General features: G+C 39.0%; 2 protein-coding genes across 2 annotated transcripts in view; one reads left to right on the top strand and one right to left on the bottom strand.

The window, feature by feature from the left end:
* Positions 1–14,858, top strand: part of pdzrn3a (PDZ domain containing RING finger 3a) — a 28,289-nt gene extending 13,431 nt beyond the window's left edge. The window contains exons 4-10 of the mRNA XM_016477659.1: positions 10,610–10,872; positions 11,006–11,096; positions 11,388–11,483; positions 11,638–11,700; positions 11,786–11,887; positions 12,115–12,222; positions 12,341–14,858. Of these exons, the coding sequence (XP_016333145.1) occupies positions 10,610–10,872; positions 11,006–11,096; positions 11,388–11,483; positions 11,638–11,700; positions 11,786–11,887; positions 12,115–12,222; positions 12,341–13,828 (2,211 nt within the window). The 3' untranslated portion in view covers positions 13,829–14,858. The remainder of the gene's footprint in view (positions 1–10,609; positions 10,873–11,005; positions 11,097–11,387; positions 11,484–11,637; positions 11,701–11,785; positions 11,888–12,114; positions 12,223–12,340) is intronic.
* Positions 14,859–14,949: 91 nt separating this feature from the next.
* Positions 14,950–17,773, bottom strand: part of LOC107681379 (serine/threonine-protein phosphatase 4 regulatory subunit 2-A-like) — a 7,731-nt gene continuing 4,907 nt past the window's right edge. The window contains exons 8-9 of the mRNA XM_016477660.1: positions 17,059–17,345; positions 14,950–15,841 (exon numbers count right to left, since the gene is read on the bottom strand). Of these exons, the coding sequence (XP_016333146.1) occupies positions 15,492–15,841; positions 17,059–17,345 (637 nt within the window). The 3' untranslated portion in view covers positions 14,950–15,491. The remainder of the gene's footprint in view (positions 15,842–17,058; positions 17,346–17,773) is intronic.

The raw sequence follows: 17,773 nt of genomic DNA, 5'->3' as shown, positions 1-17,773 counted from the left end.
AATATATAACCAAAAATTGTAATATTGTGATTCTGACCAAATCTTAAAGGGACAGTTCACCCAAAAAATGAAATATTTAAACTATGTCTTTAATAGAAAAAAAAAATCAGTGAGGTAATAAACAATTTCTTTCTTTCTTTCTTTCTTTCTTTCTTTCTTTCATCCTCAACTGCTACTTTTCTTTTGCTGAAGATAATGTTCCCTTTAGCAGAAGTAGAATTAGCATTTTAAATGATGCCTTGATAAACTAGACAGACAAATAAAGTAGTCCGTTTGTTCTTTGTGTCTGTGGGGTTTGTATTAAAAGCAAGGGGTCAGCTGTCAGTATTTGAACAGGTGTTTTTTTTTTTCATTATTTAAAAAACTCGGTTATAAATCCAAACTGGATTTATTTCCAGAAACATTTATGCTTAATTCTGCAAGGCAGCTATGTAGCATAATGTGTTTAAAAGCAGCTGAAGCCCTGGTCCTGGAAGCTAAATGGGTTTATTTGTGGTTGTTTTTGTACAAGTTCTAGTTCTAAAAGTGCACAACAAAATGTCAGTGTGGCAAGTGCTTTCATGTCAGGATGCTGAAAACAGGTTTACAGGTTTGTCTTCTGTGGAAATATTGAGTGAGTGCAGTGCGACTGTGTTATTATGATAATTGTGTTGATGTGTCGAAAGAGTATCTCATGATGAGGTAGAAAGTGGTTGTGGAGAGTACAGCTCTTTGCAAGCAAGAATCATGATTCATTAGAATAAATGCATTAGAATATATTAGAATAAAATATGCCATGAAAGCATGAGTGTTACAATGGTTTTACCACAGTTAAGAGTGAAAAGACATGGTAAAATGACATAACATGCATTCTCTAGGAATCAAACCCATGACCTTGTTGTTACTAGTGCCATGCGCTACTGTTTTAAATATAGGAAAGCTACATGGATAATAATAATGAGCCTTGAGTTATTAATTATTGTTTGCATTAAATGGCCAATAACAGGTGTGTTTAATAAAGTCATTTATGAATAGTAATAACCAAAATAAGTCATTATTGCACAACTAATATAAAGTTTTACAGTTCAAATGTTTGGAGTCAGTAAGATTTTTTTTAAAGAAATTAATTGATTTATTTAGCTATAGTGAATTAATTTGATTAAAAAAGTAACGACATAATGTTACAAAATATTTCTATTTCAAATAAATATACTGTTCTTTTGAACTTTCTATTTATCAAAGCGTCCTGAACAAAAATGTATGGCGGTTTACACACACAAAAAAAAATGGTTTGAGCACCAAATCAGCATATTAGAATGATTTCTGAAGGATCATGTGATGCTGAAGTCAGCTTTACCGTCATAAGAATATTAGGTTATTTTAAATTGTATTTACATTTTTAAAGTTGTAATAATCTTTCACACTATTACAATTTTGAATGGTAGTGTATGATTATCTGGGGTCTAATAGAATAGAATAGGGTTTGTAATGCTTTCATATAACTGTCCAGATGGTTTAGAATAGAACAGAAGTGTGAGTCATGGTTTTCCTGAGATGTTCAAAAGAGACGGAGCTTCTCTCTGCACAGTCAAAAAAGGTGACTCAGTCCTGACACTGTGTTCTTCCACAAACTGAATCATCTCTGCTCAGTTTACAGGCAGAAATAGAAGATATGACCACATAATGAACTACAGCACAGCTGTCCAAAGGCGTTACAAATCTCTACAAAGCACAGAACTGATAAAGCTCTCTGTTTCTGTAATGAATTGGTTCAATTATGTGCCAGCTGCAAATTTCATGACAAATGTATAATATCGATTCCACACTGGAGGTTCCTGCAACTAAATAATTTTTAGAAGTGGAGTGTTTAATTTCTGCACCACTTTGCAAACGTAATTACAAAAATAATGACTAACGCCATTGGTTGAGAAAGTGAAAACCCACACTTCACCTTTAAGTTGGCTGTATGCACTGCGGCAGACACTGTAGCTCAGTGATACACAACCTCAAGCAGAGATTTTCATTAGCCTGATGGAGCACTGAGCCATATGAGAGGATTATATAGACCCTGAGGAATGGCTTAATGATATCTGGATATCAGTACACATAAGTGTAAAGGGACATTCAACCCTTTACCGCTGCTTTTACCATGTGCTTCCTCACTGTTTGCATACATATTATGTATGTGCCCAATACATACTGCATGCAGTCACTTCTCTGGAAGGACTGAATGTTGCGTTTTCTTCCCTCAGAGAACACCATGTGTCTGGTTGTCATGTGTGTTTGCATGGCTGGCAGCCACCAAGATTACACAGCATCTGCCATACTGTTAGTTTTCTTCCCTTTCACCAAGCTTAAAGGGATAGTTCACCCAAAAATGAAAATTTGATCATTATAAGACTGATAGACTGCAACGGTTGGACTTAAAAATCATCAAATGTGTTCTACTGAAGAAACAAAGTCACCTACATCTTGGATGCCCTGGGGGTAAGCAGATAAACATCAAATTTTCATTTTTGGGTGAACTATCCCTTTAACTTGGTATTTTCATATGTAAATGTGTATTTTCACCCTTTTTATTTGTAGCATAATGGAGTTAGGACAGAAAATTATGAGGAGGGTTACAGGATCTGTAAACATCACGTTAGATTCAAACTCACATCACCCACATGAGCACCAGAGCTCAATGTGTCAGAGCATGTGGGCTAAGCACTAAGCCACAGCTCCAACTAGTGGTTAAATCGCTGAATCTTCAGTAATTCACAAAAACACATCTTTATGTTGATTTGTTCTTGCAGGCTGCACTCAAAAACAAACATACAGAGCCACCAGTGAAGTCAAATTCAAATGACTCTTATGAGCTGGATCTTCTAATGAATCATTCAAGAAGACTGGTTAAAGGTTTGAATTAGTCAGATGAAGCCTTCACTAAAGTGTACACAACATAGGTTTCAACTAAAAATGGAGAACGTCTGCATTTTGGCCATTCATTGAAAACAATACTGTTATCGTCTCCTTGTAAACTATGAAAATGTGAATTTGTGGAAACGGTGACATCATGCTCATGTGTAATACGTGTTTACTTTATAAGTACGTGTGTAGACGCATAGTGTTTCTTCTCAAACCCAGCAGGCACTGGACGTCTATGTAACGTCAGGTTGACGTTGGACATTACGTCAGACAGATGTTGCATTTTGGTTGAAAATGAAAATCGGGTTGACGTCAATATTTGACGTCAATTTGATGTTGACTTAAAGGAACACTCCACTATTTTTTAAAATAGGCTCTTCCGTCGGTCTTAGTACACGATGTAACTACAGAAGAGTCAAGTTTTAAATAGGAAAAATATAGAAACTCTTTGGTCATTTTTGAGCGAGATGCTAACTGTCTAATCAGATTCAATTATCTATGCTAAGCTACAGCTAAAAGTGCTACCGCCAGACCCGGTGAATGGATTCGAAAACGGTAAAACTCAACTGTTTAACTCTAGGGGAGTTGGAAAATGAGCCTATTTTCAAAAAAAATTGGAGTGTTCCTTTAACATTGGATTTTGGTTACACAACCTAAAAACAATTTAACAATGACATTAAACATTGAATTTACATTGAAGTTTGGTCACCTGACGTCGCAACCGAAATTTAAACAAATATCAACGTCTTATGACGTTGTGTGCCTGCTGGGAAGTAACATTGCCAACTACTGGCCTGACATGCATAATACAGCATTTATAGTTTTTTTTTTTTTTTAATCTTACTGACTTGATGTAATTTCATCAGTATGTTCTTGTAGAGTTCTGAAACTTTATGCTACAATAACTCGAATAAGGAAATTTGTATTTCTCATACCATGAACCATTCAAGTCCTGTTCATTTCTGCAGTAATGTGGTCCGAGTCAATGAACGCATGATGTTCCTCAGTAACCTTTACCCTGTCTGTGACATGCCACATTACATCACAGGCTGGAGCCCACAGGCTGAGCATTCATGTACTTTCGGAGGAATAACAAACAACAACACCCTCCAGTTGTGCTCGTACCGCTGCTGAGTGCTCTGACATACCAAAAGCTGCTCATTTTACTGCAACAATTTTCCTATCGACGTGCTCGTGCCAGTAATTGGAGAAGTGAGCTTTTTAATTGGCCCCCAACAAAACATTTTCACGACTTGTTTCCGCACATTACGAAACAGCCTCTTTTGCTCCACACCTGAGGAAAGTGGTTATTATACTCTTCGGTAATGTGGTGGATTGTTGATTACGGGTTTGAATTGTTTTTATGATCATAAAAACAACATAGTTGAGGATATAGACAACACTTTCCTTTAATGAGAGGGGAAGATGGCTGCAGTGAATGGGAGGAGGGAACAACCTCTCACATGCGTGGCTTACAGACACAAACACAGACTCACGCTGGAGTTGTTGTGTCTGTAAGCTTCAGTCTCTTTTGTGTACTGTTTGCTGATGTGTTTCCACCATGGGCTGCAGTCTCTGTACTATACAGCGGTCAGATGAGCACTACAAACTACTACAAAGCACATGCCAGGTAAAAAAAAAAATGCATAGTTGTGAAGTTATGTTGTGTTTTGGTTGACTTGTCAGAGTCATTTTGGTTTGTTTATTCCTCATTAACATACGCTGGGAGTAACGGCTTCATAGTCTGATTAAATTCAAATTGATTAAGAAATGCCATTCATTTTTTATTGAATTAATCATAATTTGATTAAGACCATTGAATGAACACATTTCGAATGCCTTTGAGATTACGCGGTTTGTCTCTGGTGGTTGTTTGGCATGCTAAAAAGGTTGCGAAAGGTTATTTTGCCGAAGGAAGGAATGTGTTTTGGAGACCGTGTACATTTGACAGGGTCACACTCTACTGAAGAGAAATGTTTGGCATCTCATCAAAATACTTAATGAATGTGTGTTTGTTTGTTTGTGTGGTTTGGTTTATTATAGATCAGTGACATTCCCACAACCTGACGTAACCTCCAGCTGAACCTCTGTATGGCTGAAAGTGTGAACTGAACTCTTTAAAAGAGGCTAAAAAGGGAAAACTGAGGCTAAATGCAAATATTTAAATGCAACAAGCCATATTTTTGTGCATATTTAGAACTGTGAAATAAATAGGCTTATTAACTTATTAACTAATCCAATAAAACTATATTTTATATTTTAGTGCAAATTTGGCAAATATTAACATTTATACTCTACATTTCAATGTTTGATTTTAAAAACTTTTTTTGTATTTTGGTACTGTGTAGTCTTGTGTAAAAAAAAAAACAATTGAAGTTTGTAAATTGTAAATAAAACAAGGATTATTTGAGAACATTTGACAAGAAAATTATATTTCAGGCTTTCTACTTCAAATTTTGATGTTTTATTCAATGTGTTACTTGCAGTTTCTTTGTAATTATTTTTGCAATTTGCTAGCAGTTTCTAAGTAAAAAAAAATTATAGCCTACATTTTATACATTGTATGAAGGAGAGAAGTAGGCAAAATATAGAATGTCATGCTTTTCAATGAAAAGATGGAAATAAAGTCTCTTTATTTGATTAATTCATGAATTTAAAAAAAAGATCAACAGGTTAATCGGTTAACAAACTAGCTGAACCACTACATACAGAATGTGTCTTGCTTTAATGCAACTTTAAAAGTAGTTGTAGTCAGGCAAAGGATGTCTCCTTGAATTAAACTCAAAGTATATGCAGTACATTTTCTGCCCTGTGTGCCAAAAGGCATAAGAGAAACAGTGTGAGTGAGTGAATTTAAAGTAGTTTGTCAGTTCACACATGAATGGGCACACTGACAAAGTTCCCATGTGTGTTATTGCCACTGCAAGATTCCAGAACAGACAGCAGATTGAGTCGAGGTCCCTGAGGACATTAGCTTTGAGATTTGAGTCTTACAGCGCTTTGATAAATGAAGTTCTCTCCCATTAGCTTACTGGCACATAGCCATTTCCTTGTGCAATTCAAAAGCTTTTACACACCCTGTTGGACTTCAATCAATTAATGAAATCTCACTAACTGTGTGATAATGTTAAAACCGAGCTTCCGGTCATAAATATCTCTGTGAATTTGTCCTTGCTCATTGAGGAATGGCTTTGCAATGTTTAGCCAAATTAACAGTTTTTAGGTCAAAAAGTCAGTGTTTCATATGACAGCATTTACCTTGAGTCTTTCATTCTTGGTCACCAAATCATTAACTTGTATCTTGCAGGTTCTGTTTTTATGTGTCTATATATGTTTCTCACTCCATGCAGTCAGCTAGAAATATTTATAAGCCTAGTAACTGAATTAACAGAGTTGAATAGATTGCATTATACCTGCTTTGTCTTTCTGTACCATACACCTGTTTGTTTATAGTTTTAATATTCAGATTTATACCAGAGGATTTTTATTACACATGATTTAAAAAAAATATTTGTTGTGTAAAACAGTCCTCAGATGTCCCACCTGCTATGCATTACCAGGAATACTGAATCCCCTCCTCAGAAATCAGCATGTTTTTGGATTTTGACCTCAGATCTGGTTTTAAGGTTAATGTACAGCCAGCCACACATGGCACTCAAGTTCGGTATTCATTGCAGAGTTGGGACGACAATGCATACAATTAAAGTGACATTTTAAGTGTATTTTCAAAAATATCAATGCTTGGTTTGCATTTCATAGAAGTATATAGAAGAGTTTTACTCCTTAGATTATGTAGATCTACAACCTGTTGAAGACCACTGTATAATGTGAAGTGAACCTTGCAAAAACAGATCTCGTATAGCAGGGGTGCCCAAACTCGGTCCTGGAGGGCCAATGTTCAGCAGAGTTTAGCTCCAACTTGCCTCAACACACCTGCCAGGAAGTTTCTAGTATGCCTAAAAAAAGCTTGATTAGCTGGTTCAGGTGTGTCTAATTGGGGTTGGAGCTAAACTCTGCAGGACACCGGCCCTCCAGGACCGAGTTTGGGCACCCCTGTCGTATAGAATGCAAAGTCTTCTCGACTGGTGGAGCATGTAAAAGCAATGTCAATGTTATGGGTTCGAATCCCAGGGAAAATGCATATTGGAGTACTTTGTATTTAATTTTATACACACATAAATTTAATCAAAAAAGGCAACATCCTTTATTTAGGATACTACATTTTAAAGATAATTGTAAAATCCAAATACACTTTTCAAATATTCATTGGAAAGGGTTTAAACAGTGTTTTTCATGCTTGTTCAATTAACCATAAACAATTATTGCAGATGTGACCAGAGCAATAAAATGCACTGTTTGCCATATAAGATGCCTCGTTCTACAGTTCGACAGGAAGGGCAGCTGATCATCCTCGCAGTGTCAAACTACATGTGTCCCCCATGTTTGAGAACTTGCAAGTGGCTTGGTGGAAGAGTGGAGTAACATCTTACAGCAAGAACTAGCAAATAGGCCCGATTATGTAACCTGTTCATGGACAGTGCCATCTAAATCACAAGTCTGACAAAATTTGCTCTAACATTAAAAGGAAGTATGTAAACAAGTGGAAAAATAACTTGGTAAGCATGATAATGATGCTTTCTTTCTCTCCTTGTCTTGGAAAACAGGCAGGTTGGTCACAACTGATGTAAAGATAACCCTGTCTATGCAGTAAGTGTCACTGTTATCTCGTCTGTAGTTTTATGCCCACATTTATGACTGTAGCCTGCTGTCCACGCCCTCTCGCTCACAGCCATCCAGATCCTGCTGTACATTGAGAGGAGAAGCAACACAACGCATACAGGGACTCACAGGTACGTGTTGTGCACACAATTTTTCCATTAAAGTGAAGGTTATGCTTTTGTTATATGTCAAGTACATAAAGGGATATGTTATTGATCTTTGCATTGATAAGTCAGTGCTATCATGATAATATATACAGTGTGTGCCGTTTGTGGCATGTACTATAGCGATAGAAAAATCAGCAGAACAAGATTAGGAAAGAGAGAAAATTACATGACGAATATAAAGAAACGTACGTCTATTTTCCAATTCCTCGTCTTTATGTTTTTGCATCCACAGGTTTTTGATAATGGAGAAAGACTACTCACCCCCGCATTATTCTAGTCCTCATATGGACCAGACAGGCATAAACTACCCTGGGCAGCAGGCAGCATACCCATCTCAAGCAGGTCAGCTGATCTTCCACTTTAATCACGCTAATAAGAACGAACAGGATGATTACGCACCAATGTAATAAAAGTTAGTGAAAACTTTAGAACAGGGGTGCCCAAACTCAGTCCTGGAGGGCCAATGTCCAGCAGAGTTTAGCTCCAACTTGCCTCAACACACCTGCCAGGAAGTTTCTAGTATGCCTAAAAAAAGCTTGATTAGCTGGTTCAGGTGTGTCTAATTGGGGTTGGAGCTAACCTCTGCAGGACACCGGCCCTCCAGGACCGAGTTTGGGCACCCCTGTCGTATAGAATGCAAAGTCTTCTCGACTGGTGGAGCATGTAAAAGCAATGTCAATGTTATGGGTTCGAATCCCAGGGAAAATGCATATTGGAGTACTTTGTATTTAATTTTATACACACATAAATTTAATCAAAAAAGGCAACATCCTTTATTTAGGATACTACATTTTAAAGATAATTGTAAAATCCAAATACACTTTTCAAATATTCATTGGAAAGGGTTTAAACAGTGTTTTTCATGCTTGTTCAATTAACCATAAACAATTATTGCAGATGTGACCAGAGCAATAAAATGCACTGTTTGCCATATAAGATGCCTCGTTCTACAGTTCGACAGGAAGGGCAGCTGATCATCCTCGCAGTGTCAAACTACATGTGTCCCCCATGTTTGAGAACTTGCAAGTGGCTTGGTGGAAGAGTGGAGTAACATCTTACAGCAAGAACTAGCAAATCTGGCTCAGTTCATGAGGATGTACTTAAAGCAGCTGGTGGACAAAGAAGATACTCACTAGCCCCGTTTCCACCGCAGGAACTTTACCCAGGAACTAGGGACTTTGGGCTGGTACCCACCACTGGAACCAGGATCTAAAAAAAAGTTCTGGGTAAAAAATTGCCCCTCAGAAAGTCCCTGCTCGCGAGGTACTACTTTTTCAAAGGTCTGGAACTTTCGGGGTGGGATTTGGGCGCTAAACATGCTGATTGGTTGAGTTCACGCAGCATTGTATTTCAACCACCATTTATTCGGATAATTTTCAAAATATTACTGTTATTGTGTCATGAAATGTAGTTTTAAAAGTATTTCAAGTGAGAATGTAGTTGTTTAAAACTCAAATCTGCGGTTTATTTATAAAGACAGCGCCTATTTAAAAATGTGTTTCGCCGATTTCGGAGACGTGAGCTCCACGCGGTCAGCGGGTGCTCAGTGCTCATGTTTCCCGACGGAGCAGCTCTGATATCTCTTTAGTGGTTAAACATAAGATATAATTTGTTTTGGGTAAATGGTTTTGAGACTTTAGTCTTTGCAACTTCAGGGATCTTATCTATGCACAATCAGCTTGTAACACTCCAAAGAGAAAGGAAAACTTGAAATCGCATCATATGATCCCTTTAATCTATTAATATGTTAAAATGAAAATAAAAAGAGGCAATACTGTTTGATATATTTTGTTTCATTGTAATGTAGGCTGTATACATTCCATGAACTACATTTCTGCGGCTATTAATGTTTAAATGAAAACGAAAGGAGGCAGTGATGTTTGATATCATATTTCGTCTTATTGTAAATACAGTGAGGAAAATTGCAGTAGCCAAGGCGAGCTGACTGACATTATCAAGTACGCTGCTGTTTGCAGAATTACCGGACTTGCGTCGTCCCGTCCGCGGGAGTTCACAAAGTCCGAACTACCGAATGATGCAATTCCGAAATTTGCGTACTTGGTATTGAGAAACGTGCGACCTGTCACCAGACTATTTGCCTATTCTTCACAGTACTTTAGACCGCGATGGAAACTCAGACAGCAACAGGTCTGGGGGTAAAAAGTTCCTGGGACAAATTGTTCCAGGTAATTTCGGTGGAAAAGCGGCTACTGTGACTTTTGATATTAGCCTCCATTTGTTCAGGGACACATTATTCCATTTCTGTTCATCAATAGGGGCCAGTCATGGATTTTTAACCCAAAGGTCACAGATTCGATTCTTAGTACCAGCAGGAATTGTAGGTGGGAGGAGTGAATGTACAGCACTCTCTTCCACCTTCAATACCTACAACTGAGGTACCCTTGAGCAAGGCACCGAACACCCAATTGCTCCCCGGGCACCAGCTGCTCACAACTATGGGTGTGTGTTCAGTGTGTGTGGGTCTGTGCACCTGGATGGGCTAAATGCAGAGCACAATTTCAGAGTATGGGTCACCATACTTGGCCGCTTGTCATGTCAATTTAAATGTCTGTGAATTGTTCAGTTTATGACTCAGTTAAATCTTTTGATGTTCATACAAATATTTACATGCTAACAAATGTAAACATTAAAAGTTGAATGTGAGATGATGTTTCTTTCTTGTCTGAGTTAAGACACAAACTGACCCCCAAAAGAAGTTACAATATCACTTACAAGGTTCCAATATACTATCGTTAGTAGTTAATGTGGACTTTTTGCCATGAAATTCTTGTCCCACCACATGTCTGATTTTATTCAAACTCTTTATTCTGTAGGTAAATGGAAGAAGCATGTCTGTTGCCACCCATGATCAAGCAGTAGAGGCTTTCCAAACTGCCAAAGACCCTATTGAGGTTCAGGTACTGCGCAGGACAGCACACAAGACTTGCAAGACTCTTAAACCAGCCCGAGGAATGGACAACAGTACTCAGACCAACATTACGCTGAAAACCTCGAAACATATACAGACTTTGGCCAAGTTAACATCACCTTCAACACCATGTATGGCTTTGCTGGACAGTTTCCGTTCACCTTCACAGTAAGTGCTTATCAGTGTTTCTTTCACCAACTGTATGTATCAAAACAAAGAATCTTAATAGAAATTTTCATTTTAAAATGAGATATTCTGTCAACGCGGCTTCAGTTAATGCAAATTTTTCATTGTATTGAAGGTATCAAATGGCAAGACGTGACTCACCTTACCCCTCTGACTTCCATGACGATGTACAGAAAGACATTGAGAGTAGAGGACTGGAATATGTGGTATTGTGTTTGCATAGACTGTATTCACTCACTCTCCTGAGCAATGCATGTTTAAATCATGTTTAATCTGTGTGTCTTCTGAGGTCATTTTAATTTAGATTTCATATACCCGCTAATATTTTGCCAAGACCACTTTAATTACACGTGGATTTACCATGCAAATTAATCATCATCTACATAAGTGCAGCAAGCACTACAAATTCTCAGACTGGCTTTGGCTTATGTCTTATGTTAACAATGACTAAAATGCTAAATCTTTGTCATCAAAATCAATTTCCTGTGTTTTAATAGGAGGTGGATCTGCATAGGAAAACCACTCAGGATAAGCTTGGCCTGAAGTTATGTTACAAGACGGATGATGAGAAGTCTGCCATTTATATTAGCGAGGTAGGGTTCTGCAGTGGGAATTTCTCAGGACAGTAATTATTAAGGCGGTTTTTCCAACAATTACATTTTTGGTTTAGTACTTGCTTAGTGTAGCTTTAGGTATTCGAGTCTATTCACAGTTAAGGCTAAATGCATTGTTCTTACCCTACTTAAGATTGCTCCAGAAGGAATTGCAGCAAAAGATGGCAGAGTCCAGGAAGGAGACCGGATTATCCAGGTAGAATTTATTCTATTGGGTTTGTTTTGAATATATTGGCTCAAACAAAACAAAGCTTTTTTTATTTATTCTTCACGTGCTGAAGATCAATGGAATGGACATCCAGAGCCATGAGGAGGCAGTGACACTTCTGACCAAGGTGGAGAGTAAGAATGTAACCCTCCTAGTGGCTCGACCAGAAAGTCAGGTCTGCTAACTGTTCTGTGAACTTGCAGATAAAGATTTTGGTCAATTACATTTGATTTATCTCAGGAGTTTCCAATCCTGCTCCTGTAGGACCACTTTTCTGCAAACCCAATTTAAACACCTCAACTAACTGGACCAAAATTGTGCATGAAGTGGCCCTTCTGTAGCAGTTTTGGATATCTATATTTGAAGTAAAAGAATGACAATGCATTTCGGTATGGGTTGCAGGATGTTGGCTGGTTGGAGGATAGAAACAACTTAGATGACTTGCACATGAGCACACTGGAGCAGCAACATCACAAGGTCAAGGAGTTCACTACAAGTATGCTGCAGCAGGTAAGTTAATAAGGGTCAAGTCAACAGTGAATTGCTCGCTTCATCCAATTACAGGAGCTATTCTTACTATTAAAGTGATTTGCAAGCTATTAAAAGTTCTTCCCACTCTATTTAACAGAGCACAAATGAAGAAGATGGAGGCACTACTGATACGGCTACTTTACTATCCAACCAGCATGAGAAAGACAGCGGTGTAGGCCGCACAGATGAAAGCACTCGTAATGATGAAAGCTCAGAGCAGGACATCTTGGGGGATGACCAGAATTCCCTCTGTGACACTCTCCCAGAAAACCACAAGAAGTACAACTATAATCAGGACACTGTCGAAAGTGGGGACATGCACTTAAGCAATGCCTCCTTCCTTTTGGCTGACAATGGAGATAGTGGAAACTTCCTTGGTATACCTGGCATGGCACGTGAACGTTTCCGGAAACTGCTTGAATTTAAATCTCTGGTGAATGGTAACAGTCTTCAGGGATTTCTGGAGCATAATGCCACACTGTATGGAAAGGGGGTTAATGTAGACTGTGATGACCAGGAGATTCAGATGCTTAATGAGGAGTTGCTTAACATTGAGCTGGAATGCCTGAGTATCATGCAAGCACACAGGCTTCAGGCTGAAGGTGGTAATCAGCAAGCCAAAAAACCTAGTGCCAAGCACTTTTTTGAGCAAGTCCATCAGGACCTCATCAATAACCAAGTGGACAACGAAGGCTCTACTAGTGCTTACAACACTGGAGAGAGCTGCTGGAGTTTACATCCTACTCTGGAAGCAGATTCTCTTGAATCCCAAAGGATGGTTGCTGGAGACAAGGGTAAAGGTTCTCCCATGCATAGACGCAACTCAACAACAGCATGCTCCAAACATAACCTCTCTCCCATTCAGGAGATCAGCCCTACCAAGAGTTTACCTGGAGATCCAGAGGTTACAAATCAGGGGAAAAGAAAGTGTAAGAAAAAGAACCCAAGGAAGAGTCTTTTGACATCCTTGCGTCATTCCTCATACAAGAACATCTACATCCCAGCCCATGCACAACATTACCAAAGCTACATGCAACTTATCCAGCAGAAGTCAGCTGTGGAATATGCCCAGAGTCAAGTCAGCTTAGCCAGCCTGTGCAAGAATGCAGATACCACCCCCACGCAGTCCAGGCCCAAGACGGGGTGGAAGGTAAAAATCCGTAGTGATGGAACAAGGTACATCACCAAAAGGCCTATCAGGGACCAGCTTCTGAAGGAGCGAGCTTTGCGCATTCGAGAAGAACGCTGCAGTGCAACTACAGATGACGATGCAGCCAGCGAACTAAAACTGGGTCGATACTGGAACAAGGAGGAGCGCAAACAGCATGCGGCACGAGCTAAAGAACAGCGTCAACGGCGGGAACTCTTGAAGCAGTGCTGCATAGAGAGCAAAGAACAAGCCGGAGCACTGGACGACAAGAAGGAGCCTGATATTATCCAGCTTAGCCGTAAAAAGATGATGAAGAGGAGGAACAAGAGGATATTTGACAATTGGATGACCATTCAGGAGCTGCTGACACATGGCACAATGTCCACAGATAGTACAAGACTATATAATTCCTTTCTTTCTGTGACTACAGTATAAGGGATTGCGTGGTTTAGGGCACTTTACTAGTTTACGGTGTAAAATAATGTGAGGTTTGGTATGGGAAATCTTGCCTCATTTCAAGAGGTGGGTCATTTAGGGACTTAAGTATGAAAGAGATTTGTGAGACACCGTAGTTTGAGTACATAACCGTGATGCTGAATTAAAGTAAACCACAGATTTCCTATCTTAATACTTTATAGAACTTGAGGGTGCACTAACATTGCAGTTTGTACTGAAATATTTTATTGAATGACTCATCATAGTTTAATGTAAGAACAGATGCGAATCTATTTTATGTGAAATTCTAGCTCTTATTTGCGCTTACTGCCCATTACTTGCACATCACCCACTTATTAAATGTGATGGCTAGCAATATTAGGTTTCACTTAAACATTGCGGTGAAAATGAATTGTGTCTATGACCTGATATTCCAAAGAGTTTTATTCAGATATGTTAGAAATGTCTCCGGTTGCCACAGATTAAGCATATCACTGCTTTTAATGTGAACATTTATTGCTCTTCAGAAATACTGTTGAAAGCCCAAGCATTCCGTTCACATGATGGGAGACCATACAATTTTCACTTTTCACAAAAGCAGTGAACACTTATAATCTACAAAATCTAATTAAAAAATTCTACATATCAAAAAGGAGCTGTGGAAATAGGTATGGGTAGAACAGCCTGTATACATGTCTGTAGGAAGCATGAAAAGTACAGTTTAAGAGATGTTGGTGTTGACAGTGTTGCTCATTTTAACCTTTTTACAACTGTTTGCCATTGTTTGATGAAACAAAATGAAAATCTTATAACAAATAAGGATGGCTCAATAGTGGTTAAGCATAATATGTCAGTCGAAAAGACAGGCTCACTATATTAAGTTACACATTGCAACCAACAGCACTCGAGCATCTAGTGCATGGAAAATCACATTAGTCCATTTTAGAATCTATTTACCAGCATCAGTGGATTAATACATGTCGGTGCTATGCTGGGAAGGCAGTTAAAATAAAAGGACCTAAAAATAAAAGAAAAATAGCAAAGAAAGGAAATCGGTCTAATGCTGCTATTGAGCACTTTGTGCTACAAGCCAGCAGATGAATGCAGAAGGCAATATAAGGGGAAAGGGGTGTTCTCCTGGAATGTTTAGACACTGGTCTGCCGGCCAACGGGAACCCTGAGATCATCCGTTGACTAAACTAAATGAAGTGCACACACACCCCTCACCCCTACAAACATATGCACACATTCACACAAACCAAAGATTTGCCACGTTTTCACTCTTAGTAGAGCAGGAGAGAGATGAAAGGTGTTTTACCCGACAGCTTTAGAATGTGTTGATGTGGAGTTGATGGACGCCCATGATTAGAACAGGATTACAGAAAACCGCCATTGGACACAAGGCATTCGAGTTACTCAATGGCAAACGCTCCGCTCAACCACCAGAAAGATGAGCTTCCAGTTTTTTTTAGTTGTTCTTCAGAGAAGAGCCCATATTAAGAGAAGATGCCCGAATAAGGGTCATAAGGAGTAGATGTGTCACAAGTGGTCATCAGAATGCCCTCCTCTCCTGGGCTATAAAGGATCTGCTAAACTCGCAGTATAAGTGATTTTTGGGGTTTTGTACAGTAGAGTGTAAAAATCAATAATGTACGGCCAAACTTCAGTCTTGCTCCATGGTGTCATCTGCAGTCTCTGAGCTGTCTGAACTGATTTCTGCAGTGGTACTGCCCTCTGTCGTCAGCTCTGTGGAACTGCTGGGACATGCAGATGCAGTCTCTGCACTGGACACTCCCTCGTCACTGCTGTTATTGCTGCTGCAGCTGCTACTGCTGACTGGGTCATTTCTCTCATCCGTTTCCTGAGCCTCGGCGCTCTCTTCCCTCTCCGACCGCTGTTCTGGTAGATCTGATTCGCTGCCGGTCACCTGATTGTGGGAAGGGTCGGGTGAATCTTCTGAAGTGGATTTGTCAACCCTGTTTTCTACGACCTCTGACTGTGTACTCGAGGGTTCTGCAGAGAGAGGAGCAGAAAACGTAAATGTATGCAAACAGCTGCTGATATGCAAAAATATAAAAATATAAGCACAGCAGTTACTCGCATGACCAAACGAGTTGAAATAAAACAAGAACAAATAATATTAATGGCTTATTTTACACTGATTGAACCCAAACCCTATGGTTTATTATGATTTTCAGTCACCCACATTCCTTGTACATCGAGGAATGTCCAATATGTTAAAAACAAATAATAATAAAAAATACACCAAGTTAAAAGTTTGGACACACTTGACTAAATGAGACGTCTTTATAAAAACTGAAGTTCAACAGAAATAATAAAAAATGTGTATACTCTTAACAACCCAGTTGTTAGTTGGTAGTTCTTCTGACCATTAGCATTTATTACAAGCATCTCTTTATTTGTTAAAAACAAATAAAGTTGGCTTCATCAGCCATCAGATAGTGGAGACTTCCCTGCTTTTAGACCTCCAAAGTAAACAAAGACTAGACATAAAAAAGCTTTAAAAGCCTGCGATTACCCAGATATAGCCTTCATCTAGACATGCTAAATCTCCAGTTTAAACACCAGACTGACTGGCAGAGGGGGATGAGTACATTTTCTGAATGAGGCTGCGTACCAGACCTTCAAAATGGGATTGTGGGACAGGGTTTATGTGAACTCCAGGACGGTTAGCAAATGGCATGAAAGTAATCTGGTTTATTATGTGGAAGCCTATTATAGTATAATGCATTTTTCATTGCTGCTCATGTCTGCAGAAATTGCCTTCGCCGTGCATGTTAGGATTAATTTTTGCCAGCAAAGGGAAAAAAAGTGAACCAAACAGCAATTTCCATTTTTGGCATGTTCCCCTGAACGGTCACCTAGCTACAGTGGTAAACAGCTGCCTCTAGTACTCGTGGTGGGACTCATGTTGATAAAACAAATGCATTGTGGATGAGTCACATAATACGATATTAAAAAGACCTTTGGGGGGGATGCGACTCAGGTTTGGACCAAACAAGCAAACCACATGTGAAAACAGCCTGGGACAAGCAGTTGACAGTCCCAGACAACAGAAATAACCTTCAATGAATGGGCAAGGTCCAGATGATTCAATTACAATTGATCTGATACTCACAATCTCAGTCCATACAGGATGTTAGAAGCAATATCTCTTTATGTGTATGCCAATATCCTCTCAACATAGTTCTGCTGGTAGTGCACTGTACCTTGGTCTTCAGTGACGAATTCGTCAGGTTTAGTATCCTTCACCTCCGCAGTGACTGTGTCTGTTGAGGACTGCGGTACATCCGATGAGCTCTCTGCTACCGATGTGCAGGGCGACTGCTTTTCATCCAGCTCTTTCTCCGTTCCTTCCTCATTGTCATCTTCCTCCTCTTCGAACTTGAGTCTCTTTGCTTCACGAGTCTCAGTGTTTGTAGCATCGTCATCTTCACGATGTTTACACTTCACTGGACCACCGTGTGAACCTTCTGCTTCTGACGCTGAAGGCTTACTAAAAAAAAATTATAATAGACAAAAAAACAGTTTTTAAACTCCAAATGCACGTCTACAGACCTTGAAATCATAATTTGAGTTTTGTGGCTTTCATGCCAAGTTTTGAAGACATCTATTTATAATTGAAGATTTTTTTGTTTCAGCTTTTTGTTATATGAAGGGGACATTAAAACCGATACAGTCTTGGAATCTTTATAATGCCTTCATTTATTTTTTTGTTACTTTCAAATGCCTTTCAAGTATAGATTTTGTTGTAACACACTTTGATCAAACTATGAAAATCCATCAAAATAATGAATTATTATTAATTATAATCTAAATAAATAGTGAAATAAACCATTTTAAGTCATTATGTGACAATGATCAATAAAAAATGATTGTCCCACAGAAAAATGGTCACAGTCCCCCCCCCCCCCCCCCACCCCC

This window comes from Sinocyclocheilus anshuiensis, unplaced genomic scaffold (genome assembly GCF_001515605.1).
Source record: "Sinocyclocheilus anshuiensis isolate Anshui unplaced genomic scaffold, SAMN03320099.WGS_v1.1 scaffold881, whole genome shotgun sequence".
Classification (NCBI taxonomy): Eukaryota; Metazoa; Chordata; class Actinopteri; order Cypriniformes; family Cyprinidae; genus Sinocyclocheilus; species Sinocyclocheilus anshuiensis.
The sequence above is the reverse complement of the archived record's forward strand: the minus strand, read 5'-3'. Positions and strand labels throughout refer to the sequence as shown.